Source organism: Cebidichthys violaceus, unplaced genomic scaffold (assembly GCF_023349555.1).
Source record: "Cebidichthys violaceus isolate CVI_PGR_0920_01 unplaced genomic scaffold, fCebVio1.0.p SCAF_64, whole genome shotgun sequence".
NCBI lineage: Eukaryota > Metazoa > Chordata > Actinopteri > Perciformes > Stichaeidae > Cebidichthys > Cebidichthys violaceus.
The window spans coordinates 1200490-1212581 of NW_027176861.1; the positions used below are offsets into that span (position 1 = coordinate 1200490).

The 12092-nt window shown below is 45.4% G+C and overlaps 1 protein-coding gene across 1 annotated transcript in view; it reads right to left on the reverse strand.

The window, feature by feature from the left end:
- Positions 1-10793, reverse strand: part of epas1b (endothelial PAS domain protein 1b) — a 36418-nt gene extending 25625 nt beyond the window's left edge. The window contains exon 1 of the mRNA XM_068734432.1: positions 10382-10793. Coding sequence (XP_068590533.1) covers positions 10382-10407 — 26 coding nt within the window. The 5' untranslated portion in view covers positions 10408-10793. The remainder of the gene's footprint in view (positions 1-10381) is intronic.
- Positions 10794-12092: the final 1299 nt, after the last annotated feature.

The following is a 12092-nucleotide window of genomic DNA, read 5'->3' on the forward strand; positions in this document are numbered from 1 at the left end:
TGATGATTAAAAAGGTCACACACACACACACACACACACACACACACACACAGGTTGTTTGTGTCTTCTCTGTTGCTACAGGCAGAAGTCCTCCTGGATTCTTTAGCCACACATCTTCAGCTGCAACACATGGAGACAAACAAACACGTTCCTGTCAGGCCTCACTGAACACGTAACCACAACACAATGAAACACAATGAAACACAATGAAACACAATGAAACACAATGAGATGACGAAAGAATATCGCTACTTAGAATAGAATCAGAGGAGAGAGTCCACACATTGACCTCCGGGACCTTTTGGCACCTTTATCGAAACACAACCAATAAAGAACGCGGGAAACTTGAAGCTTCCCACGGTAGAAAGCGTTCTCCGCGCTGCTTTTAGAGCCGCGGTGACAGCAGCCTGAGCCCGGGCGATGCGGGTTGCCAGTTATTTTCATCATCCTGCACTCTCACAAGCTGTAACAGGACGTAACCTGCGTGCTGGTGTCCACGGTGCTGCGTGTTGTTGTGTTATTGAAGCTCGTTGGACTCAGATATTAATAACAGGACAGCAGAGGTCGAAAGAAACTACACACATCGGTCAAGTGATGTACTTTTACTTGAGTATTTACATTTTCTGCTACTTAATACTACTTCATTCATGTCAGAGGGAAATATTGTAGTTTTTTTATCAAGTTCACATTACTCCTCTTCATCTGAGATGTATTGCTGCTATATATATTAACTCTCTGAATATCGCATTAATGCTCTTTAATTCAGATTTTTTAATGTAGAACTTTGAGTGTTTTTACATTGTTGTACTGGTACTTTTAACTAAATGAAGGATTTGAGTACTTCTTCCACGACAAACAGATGGACAGATAATAAAATAATAGAGAGAGAGAGAGAGAGAGAGACAGAGAGAGACAGAGAGAGAGAGAGAGAGAGAGACAGAGACAGAGAGAGAGAGAGAGAGACAGAGAGAGACAGAGAGAGAGAGAGAGACAGAGAGAGACAGAGAGAGAGAGAGACAGAGACAGAGAGAGAGAGAGAGAGAGAGAGAGAGAGAGAGACAGAGAGAGAGAGAGACAGAGACAGAGAGAGAGAGAGAGAGAGAGACAGAGAGAGACAGAGAGAGAGAGAGAGAGAGAGAGAGAGAGAGAGAGAGAGAGAGAGAGACAGAGACAGAGAGAGAGAGAGAGAGACAGAGAGAGACAGAGAGAGAGAGAGAGACAGAGAGAGACAGAGAGAGAGAGAGACAGAGACAGAGAGAGAGAGAGAGAGAGAGACAGAGAGAGACAGAGAGAGAGAGAGACAGAGACAGAGAGAGAGAGAGAGAGAGAGACAGAGACAGAGAGAGAGAGAGAGAGAGAGACAGAGACAGAGAGAGATAGGAGGAACTGTGGAGACAGAAGTATTGAACTTTTAGGGTTCAGGGTTGAAGACGATAGTGAAGAGCAGTCGTCGTTTAACGCTGATCGACAGCGATGCTCTGATCAATATATCAATGCTGGCAGATCATTTCATAACTCAAGAAAAACCACCAGATTTCATAAAGCAAGTCAGCATCATGGCTCCCTGTCATCTGTTTGTGTTGATGTCTATAGGAAATATTGTCACTAAACTCACTGTCACACTGATGACCATTGTGTGGTTCTAATGAAAAGGTGCCGCTGATGTTTACGGCTTGTATTAAACGTCCTGCGACACATTTAAACGATGCAGCTGAGCCAGATGTTTCTTCTGCGTGAAGCTCGCTTCCATCCAGCTCCTAGGCTCTCTTTAGTTCCATGTCGCCCGGTGAAGACAGCCACCGTCCTCCTCGTCCTCCTCGTCCTCCTCGCCCTCGGGCGCTCATTCGGGTTTCTCTCCTCTCTCACACCCTCCGGCTTCACTTCTCTTTCTCTCTTTGTGATTAACTCGTCAGCTGACGCCTCCGATGCCCTGCGGCCTGAGCGGCTACAACGTGCTCTCTCCACATTTACGTGCAAGATCAGATCCTACCCTAGCTCTCGTTTGTTCAGGTCCAAATCTTAAAAACAAACAAAAACAACAAATAGAGGATGATGTCGCGTCTGTCCGTCGCTCTGCTGGCAGTAGCGAGACTCCATCTGCTCGTATCTGAACAGCGTGTGTTCAGCACCGTATCGCTGCTCGTGCACCGATGAAAGAAAAGGAGCTCGATGTTCATTGGTTTACATGGGAGCTGCGACGTGACATGTAAAAAAACCCTTCTTTAAATAAGGTTAAGGAGTGAGGAACGGTCGATGCATGTTGGTATCCAGTTCTATCAGACTTGATCTCAAGCTAGATGTCCTGATTGTTGCACTAGGGCTGCATGTGAACGCCACAGATGCATTTTAGGAAGTGGGATCTTTAGGGACTTTTAGTTCACTGAGCCGTAAATCATCTGTTCTTTACCCCCAATGAGACTCTGATCCAAAACTTTTTCCTCTGACAGTTTGCTCATCTTGAATGCAAACTGTTCCCTCGGGTTCAGGTTTGCAACGTGCACACACACTGAAACACACACGTGCACACACGCTGAAACACACACGTGCACACACACTGCAACACACACGTGCACACACGCTGAAACACACACGTGCACACACGCTGCAACACACACGTGCACACACACTTAAACACACACGTGCACACACGCCTAAACACACACGTGCACACACACACCTAAACACACACGTGCACACACACCTAAACACACACGTGCACACACACCTAAACACACACGTGCACACACACACCTAAACACACACGTGCACACACACCTAAACACACACATGCACACAAATACAGGCCATTGACCATTTGATTGTTGTGATAACAAGCCAAGAGGTGCTTATAGAAAACAGATCCTGTAACCAGAGCAGGTGTCAGGCTGTATGCATGTGTGTGTGTGTGTGTGTGTGTGTGTGTGTGTGTGTGTGTGTGTGTGTGTGTGTGTGTGCGTGTGTGTGCGTGTGTGGAAGCACAAGTACGGTAGGTTCACAGCAGTTCTCCACGGATCATTTGCTCTAGAAATGTCCTAATCACGTTCTTGTCGTTTCCATCTGAAGCACAGATTTTACAGATTTCATTGACGTCGACCGGAGCCTGAACGTTTCACCTTAGCTTGCTCTGAAAAAGGAACAGTCTGCTTCTCTGAAGATCTGTATCGCGTTCGCATCAGGAACTGGAAGGTGGAGGAAGAAACACCACTTCTAAAACGTTCCTACTGTACATTTCATCATTTTTCATTTGACCTCTTTTTGCATCTCAAAAGACGTCACTGCGTCTTCTGTCCGATCCAAACCATCAGTGAGCAAAAATGAGCACCTTTATCTTAACGTGTTTTAACAGAAGTGGTGGAAGACAAATCAGTCTTCCTCCTGTGCAAACAGAACGCGTTAAAAGAAGCCAAAACCTTACATTTAGGTCATGTTCCCACTCCACTGATAGCCGACTTCAATAACATAATAACCCAACAACAACAACAACAACAACAAGCGAGTCCGCTGCACACATCTGTCGTCACATCGGTGAAGATGTTTCTTCGTTTGCTTCTGTTGGGTCTATTTACAGTGCGTTGAGCTCTTAGGGCCACCGTAAGTAGGCCGATGAGTCTGCCCACACCCAAAGCATGCATGCACACACACACACGCACACACACAGACACACACACACACACACCTACACACACACACCTACCTCCTTGCTTACAGTGGGTCTTCCTGTAGTTGTGGCGCCTGGCCGAACACAAACACAGAGCAACAATACAGTACTGCTAATCTGTGATCCTGAGGAACATAGAGTTCTAGAAACACAGCCAAACATGCACACACACACACACACACACACACACACACACACACACACACGGCCGAACAAACAGTTATCCCAGACAGGGGCCCCGACTTCGGCTGAAACAGGGGAAGAACGATGCAGGAGATTACTGATGTATCTGATAGTCCATGAAAGAGAGGCACACACACACACACACACACACACACACACACACATATTCTGGCACAAACAAACAAACCCACCCACGCCACGCTGATGGTCGGGATAGACTGGCTGATTGAAAGAGGCATGGGGGGGGGGAGAAGGGGACACACCAGGTGGTGTGAGGGAGGTCAGCTGACTAGACTGGGACCCTCTATCAGAATATCAAACAAGCTGCATGGCCGAGATTTAAACAGGCAAACTGAATGACTGGGAAATCAAAACAGAAAATATACGTAATTGTATTCATCCAGGTTTTTGGGATATCTGTCTCTGAGACTTCTGCCTTCAGCTTCAGTGCAATGAAGGTGAACAGAAGTTAGTTTGGAAAAGAAAATTGTATTTAACAAATTCAACAGCAACAGGGCCTTTTCCTAAATACCTTCCTAGTTACTCTTTAGGATTAGAAACCTCAGAGATGTTCCAGTGTATCTTTTATTTCATGTTTATATTCTTATCGATCTTATCAATAAGCACAAACGACGATCAAGTCAGTACTGGTCTTGAATGTCAGCATGGGCACGTTTTCTGTTTATTACCCGGCTCTCATCAGCAGCATTTGGGGCAAAACTTTGGTCACATCGCCCATCCACGATTCTAGTTCTCCAGCAAAATAAAGTCACAACCTTAGAGCCCTGCGCTGTGCTAACGTGGCTTTGCGCAGCGCTAACGTAACCCTGCGCTGCGCTAACGTGGCCCCGCGCAGCGCTAACGTGGCCCCGCGCAGCGCTAACGTGGCTTTGCGCAGCGCTAACGTAACCCTGCGCTGCGCTAACGTGGCCCCGCGCAGCGCTAACGTGGCCCTGCGTAGTGCTAACGTAGTGCTAACGTGGCCCTGCGCAGTGCTAACGTAGCACTGTTTCTGCATGTAAAAACAGAAGGAGAGTTCAGTTCTCTTTTTGAAACAGACTCTCGTAACATATTTGTGTTTCAGAGCAGCGCTGAAGAGATGTGACGACTGAGGTGAGAGAGAGGAGAACGCTGTAGTAGCTCTTTATGTAACACAAACCGGAATGACTCCGTGTAAACCTGTAGAAAAGGATTACAGAGACTTAAAGAGAAAGGAATGCAAAGCCTCGTACTCTTTTTTCCACCATTCTCACTGAAGCTTCTCACAGACCAGTTTACAGTTTGCAAAGCAGCCAAAGTCAAAAGAATGACACTTAAGTTCCATATGAAAAGGTAAGAAAATAATTCTCTTTGTGCATGTTAAATAATGTACACCAAGTACACCCTGTGGTTGACTGTTTACTCTGATGGACTGCATCGTGGGACAGGTTTTAAGGGTCCACAACATGTTATTGTTGGTGCATCTGAAGGTGAAAACCAGCTCCGATAGTGTTACAGCGTCCTGACGAGTGTGTTCACCGCTCGTTAGAGTCAACAACTTCACTTTGGACAGTCTGTCTGTCAAGGACCGTTAAACACACAGACGGGACAAACGGAGAGGAAGACTCTCTTCAAACTTCCTTTCAACACAGACAGACTTGTCACGAGATAATCGAGCATTCCTGGAAAGAGTCACATATTTTATTTAACGTGCAAACAAGTGCATCACAACAGGCCCACAGATGCAGTGAAGAAAACGACTGCGAGCTAAAGTTAAGCTACCGTGAAGCGGTTTAACTCAGAAGACTTGACTCGACTCGGGGGGGGGGGGGGGGGGGGGCTAGACTTTCACGGTCAACCTGAAGGAGTCTCGGAGGAGCTGGAGCTCAGCCAGGTGACACGCGGCGGTTCAGGGAGCCATTTTTGGTACAGCAGCGGAGGAAGAGGAAGAAGGGGAGCTGCCGGACAGGAAATAGGAAATGGCAAGGAGACAGAGTTCTGAAGGAGGGGAGAGAGGGGAGCATATAGGCCCGGTCCAGCCCAAGGAGGAGTGGGCGGGTGAGAATGAGTGAGACAAAAATAACAGTGGAAAGATGCGGAGAGGTTTCCCAGACCACTCCGTCACCCCCTGCTGTTTCCCCTCAGCGTGCCGGGGGCCAAAGTTTACAGCTGACCAGGGGGCCTCCGGGCTCCAAGGGGCCTCAGGGGGCTTCAGGTTCACCACCAGCATGTTTAGCATCAGGACATACAGCTTGACTGTCATTTAGATTTCATTATCACCGAGCCCCGGATAAGCAGAAGAGAACGAGACGGATGAATGTATAGGAACCCTTTAATCTTTACATTTAACACATAAATAACAGTTTTAATAACTTATTACAAGCACAACAATTTGAATACGTTATGTGCGCATTATGTGCTGATTATTCATTGAGCTTTTACATTATGCAAAGTTAGGCTACACAATGTGTTGATATGTTCAAAGCTTCGTTCTGGCTCAGTTCAAACTCAACTTGCTGTCCATCGTCCTTTAGAGAACACACACACACACACACACACACACACACACACACACACACACACACACACACACACACATAGCACATCTGTATCTCCAGCACTGCTCTACGTAATGACCCAGAGTCCTTCACTCTCTCCAGTGAATCCGTCGCTCACTCTACCCTTCGGTTTCTATTGGCTCTTTGTGTGTCCGTCTTCACCTTCCTCTCACTTTGTCTGAACAAGAGTCTCTTCTGAACCACAGAGAGACTTATTCAAAACTGACAAACGGACTGAAGCGGCTTTTAATGTTGCTGCCGAAACATGGAAACAATCACATGATTCACGTCGTCACATCTATCGATCTGTCACAAAGTTCAGCTGAGGTCTGGAGATCATTACAGACCGATTCTTGTAAGTCATCAAACCAAAAGTCAGTGTTGTCCAAGGTTCACTTCCCAGCTGTGTCATGCAGAAGTCCAGCTGCCGTCCCCAAATTGATTCCAGCACACTGGGTTTTGGTAAACTCCTCTGTCCAACCACGTCCCCCCGAAACCAACCCATTAACTCAGCAGAGGAACGTCAGGATGGGAACCATCATGAGACAACCTGAATCAAAGACATGGATTGACGATAGTAATGATAATTGTCGGTTGCAGCCTTAAAAATAAGAATTTGCTTGAGTTGACATTTGTGATATTTTATGATCATATCTCACGCTGAATCTAAAAGCTGAATTGCTCTTTTATTTTGAAATACAGAGTAATGCAAACACCCATAAAACCGTCCTGAAGCACAATATGTTATTGTGTTATTGGTTATGTTTAGCAACCATCTGTCCTCCCCTTTAAAGGAGCAGTGATTAAGGTTTAGTGGCTTCTAGTGGTGAGGCTGCAGATTGCAACCAACTTGAATCCGCTCACTAATCTTTTTACAACCTACGAATAAAGATGGCCGACGCTTCCTGTACCATCAACGGCTCATTATAAGGTAGCTTCAGGGGATTGTACACTTAATGAAAACATAGCTGTGAATATAATATTCAATTTCTGCTCACGGATCTACTAAATAATACACACTTTGAAATACTGTATCAGAACATTATGCAATCTTTATACTGACCTTTATTGGTCTAAATCACTTTTTTTTAAAATATCTTAAAACAGTGAATTTCAAAAAGTTTTTGTTTTATGACACACGTTCTGCTACTTTGTTGCAAAAACCAGATCAAATCAAGTTGAGCATTACAGTTGACTCTCGGCTTTGGGAGTAGAAGAACTGCTGAAGAAGAGCACGAGACGCAGTGGAAGCATCTAGAGCGCGATAGTCGGTGGACTTTGTTGTTAAACAGCAAATAAAAAAAGGTTTTCTCTGCTGTTAAGATAATGAGGATGACATAACCGATGACACGAGGGTCAATGGTGAAAATGGTGGCACTACATAGATATTTAGGGAGTAAGGTTCATCGTTTAATAAACCTGCAATGTTCTTAACAAACCTTCAATGAAACGGGGACGGGGGGAGACTCACTCTAACCAGAACATGCAAACAAAAACTCAAGTTTTCTTATAGATCTTAGTGCAAAATGCTAAATATTATCCCTTACGATTGGAAATTAAATATGAATAATTATCTCATGAATCAGTTATTTAAACACATATACCCTAATTTACATCAAACGAGGTTGTAACGTCAGCGGTGGGTGCTTTGGGACCTCTTGTGCTGCATCACATATTATTTCTCACACAGCACATTCTTGTCATTACAGGTCAACGCTATAAAAACAATACCGAAGACGTCTTTTCAACAGCTTGACAGTAAGAGGACAATCACAAGAAGACATTTCCACTGACGTTCATCCTCCCTCCGTCCACATGAGACACACAGATAAACACAACCTTTGTTTGCGGGGCAGCCCGTTATGAATCATACAACTTCTCAGAACAATTATGACTTCAGGCAGCAGCAGCAGCAGTGACAACGTGCTACTGTGTAATACACACACACACACACACACACACACACACACACACACACACACACACACAGAGAGGCTTTTCATGTGCAGCCTGACGGATACACACTTGCAGATCTCCTCCCCTAAAATGGCCGGTGGAGGCACCGAAGGGGTCGACGAGCCGGAGGAAGACGATCGTGGACTTTCTGTCTTTCGTCGCCGACGACACGGAGTCCAGAGTCCAAACAAGAGTTTGTTTCCAAAATCCAAAATCACCCATTTGGGAATTTTTTCAGGGGGCTTTTTGAAGCTTTATATGTATTTTGTATGACATGCAACAAATGCCCCACACACCCGGGGACATTGTGGTTAGCTGGCACAAGTTACCTGGCATACGCCGTAGCCATTCAGCTACCAAGTCGCTGCATTAAACCGGAGGATCCAAATGAAAACACGTAGTCTGATGAAATGACCTCCGGCAAACAAACAGGTGCTTTTTAAACGATCAGGAAGCACAAATAGTAGGTTTCTTTGTCTCGTTCTCAAATTGACCGAATCACCGAAGACGGCTGAATGGAGCTTTAGTCACCGCCGTGTTTTGTGAAAGACTCGTCAGAAATCAGTGCAACAATAACACGTCATAATATGTCTGCCAGGTAGGATTCATGCAAGCTTTGATTTACACTCTACAGGTTCATTATACACAGAGTTTGATTGTCAAAGAGGTCGTCCATCGACTGCTTCAGCGCTCTTCTCTTAGTGGTGTGCAGTTTCTATTTGAATCTCTCGATTAAACGTCCCATCTGCCTTTTTCCATGTTTCATATCAAACATCTTTTCTTATGATCCGATTGTAGCGACACGGTCGATTACATGAAGTATCTTCCTCAGGTGAGACGGTAACCCCTCAAGATTAGGCCCGTGACCTCACCGCTCACTAGTGAACAACTGAGTGGTGAAAAAAGCAGGGCGGCACCTTCAGGAAGACACAATCACAAGACCATGAAGAAGTTGAATAAAAAAGGGGGAACATGCACCTCAACATACTGACGAATGTATGCATTATGTGAAAGGATGAATGGTTACGCATATGGTAGCAGACAGACAAAATAAAAGGAATGTCAGCATGAATTAAATCACCACATAAACAGAAGCAGTGTTTCAGATCCAGCAGAACTCTGAGCGGTGATTAACCAGCTGTAATCTCCTGGACAGGAAAGCAGACATGCTCTCTACCACAAGTTCCAGAAAGTTCCCGATCTGATATCTGCTGTCATGACTGACTGTCTCTGAGAGGAGGTTCCACGTCAGGAACGTCTCTTCTGAAAGGGGGGCAGCTTCATTGATAGAAACATAAATAACAACATTTCTATTAATAGTAGCTTTAATATCACAGTTGCCTCAACATGCAGGGCTGTCGCGGTATAGTTCAACTGTCTGGTGAGCTTCCTCTCTGCGCTGAGCGGTAAGGTGTCCTGTCTGAATCTGCAGGAAACTGAAGCTTCATGATGACAAACCACAGCTTTCATTTGAAGAAGAAGTAAGTTAAGTGTTGTACTTTCTGCCCCTGAGCCGCCGCTCAGATACACATCCACTGTTCACCACGACTCAGATAAAAGCTCATTTATTGAGAGGGAACCAAGAGTTACCAGAGGAAAGGCTTTAAAACGCTTAAAGCTGTTATCCTTAGAGGAGTAAACACATTATATATATATAATAGAGGTATTATGGAATATCCTCCACCTGTTTAGATTGTAGTAGTTACACATTTAGCATTTGTTTTGGGTCATAACCAACACGTTTTATAGGCCTGGAATTAAAAAAATGTCCAAAATCAGAATTAAATCTGGTTTATCCCACTGACAGCCTGTAGCAGACTAAAGCACAGAGCGACTCAAACCACCTTTAATAAAAAAATGACATCAGCATTGTCGCAAAGTTTGCACGTGAAGCCTTTAGGCGGTGACTGGGATTTGCAGCAAAAACCCCGCGGGCCGAGTCCCATGCGGCTCTGCAGCAACAGGTCTGCGCCAGAGAGGCCAACTGTCAGGCGCCCCGTGCGCCAAACGAACACAAACAAACAACAACGAACAATAAAAGTCTTACCTCTTTTTCTCCTTATCGGCCGTCATGTTGTAATTCCCCGACAGTCTACGTTAAGTCCGACTTTAGCAGTCAAAAGAAGCAGCACGTGGAGGTGTTTTATTATTATATCGACGGGTCAGAAGTCCTCTGACAGGTCATGTCATTAAAGTCCATTCAAAATCGAGATCGGGATCGGGATCGGGATCGGGAGCCGTGCAGTCTCAGAACACTGCCGAGGATTGCACAGCCTCTCGCCCGCAGAAGAGACACCCACACCCCCCTCCTCTCTTTACACCGGCTGAACAGAAGCCGAACCGCAGATCCGCAGGTCCGCAGGTCCGCAGGTCCGCTCCCGCAAACTTTTTCCTCGCTTTGCTGATCTGGAAAAAAAAAAACCCCGCAGAGCTGTCTGGTCGTGTCTCTGGAACCTGGAGACCAGCTGGCACAAGTGAAAGCCGCTGTCCAGGTCCGCGCGCCGTGATTGGCTGGAAACGCAGCCGGGAGCCGCCCCCCCCACCCTCTCTCTGTAAATAGCCTCGCCCCCTCCCTGTGTGCTCCGCTCACTCACCTGAGTGTACCTGCGGTGCAACAGGCTGTAAACGACGTCAGCGTGGAGGTCCGTTCCCGCCAGTAAAGTGATACAAATGTAATACAATGCTTATATATGAAAGATATGTTGAATCTTATTAATAGCAGTTATGCTTTAAAGGAATTCTCCACTATCGTCTCAGCTGTCAATCAACAGGGTGTTTCTGCAGACGTCACAGTAAGACTTGACAGTATATGTACAGTATGTATAGTTTATGTACAATATATGTACAGTAAGGAGTGTAGCAGACATAGAGAGCGGGTTCATTCATTTCAACTCGTCTACAGTTTACTGATCATTAAATGAAAGGATGAGGTGGACGTATATTCATTACATTACGGTCATTTATCAGACGCTTTTATCCAAAGCGACTTACAATTCAGTATCTATCTAAACACTGTAGACGCAGCTACGGGAGACATTTTGGGGTTAAGTGTCTTGCTCAAGGACACATTGACATGAGACTAGCAGAGGAGGAGCCGGGAATCGAACCGCCTACCCTCTGATTGAAAGGCAGCCCTGCTCTCCACTTAGCCGCGTCCTCATGAGCACGCTTTCACTGCACCAGACCTTTACTGTCATTAATGTACAAAGGTCTGGTGTACAGGGTGGAAGTAGCAAAGTAACACTTCCTCTAGTCGTGGGCGAAATTATGAGACAATGGGCCCCTATAGGCTCCTATAGGCCCCTACAGCTCTATACCAGCAAGACACACACACACACACACACACACACACACACACACACACACACACACACACACACACACACACACACACACACACACACACACACACGTGTCAGTCTCTTTTTCTGTTACTGGTGTGTGTCTTTTTGTTGAGGCTTTGTGTCACTTCATAGGTTGGTTTTTTTGGGGGGTTTTTTTGGGGGTATTTTTGTCTCTTTGAGGTCAGCTTGTCTTTCTTTGAGGTTGTTTTGAGTCTCTTTGTGGTCGTTTAGAGTTTCTTTGTGGTCGTTTAGAGTTTCTTTGTGGTCGTTTTGAGTTTCTTTGTGGTCATTTAGAGTTTCTTTGTGGTCGTTTAGAGTTTCTTTGTGGTCGTTTTGAGTCTGTTCCTGTTTGTTACGTGTCTGTTTGGTGACATTTTGTATTCTAGTACTATACTATATACTATACAATTCTTA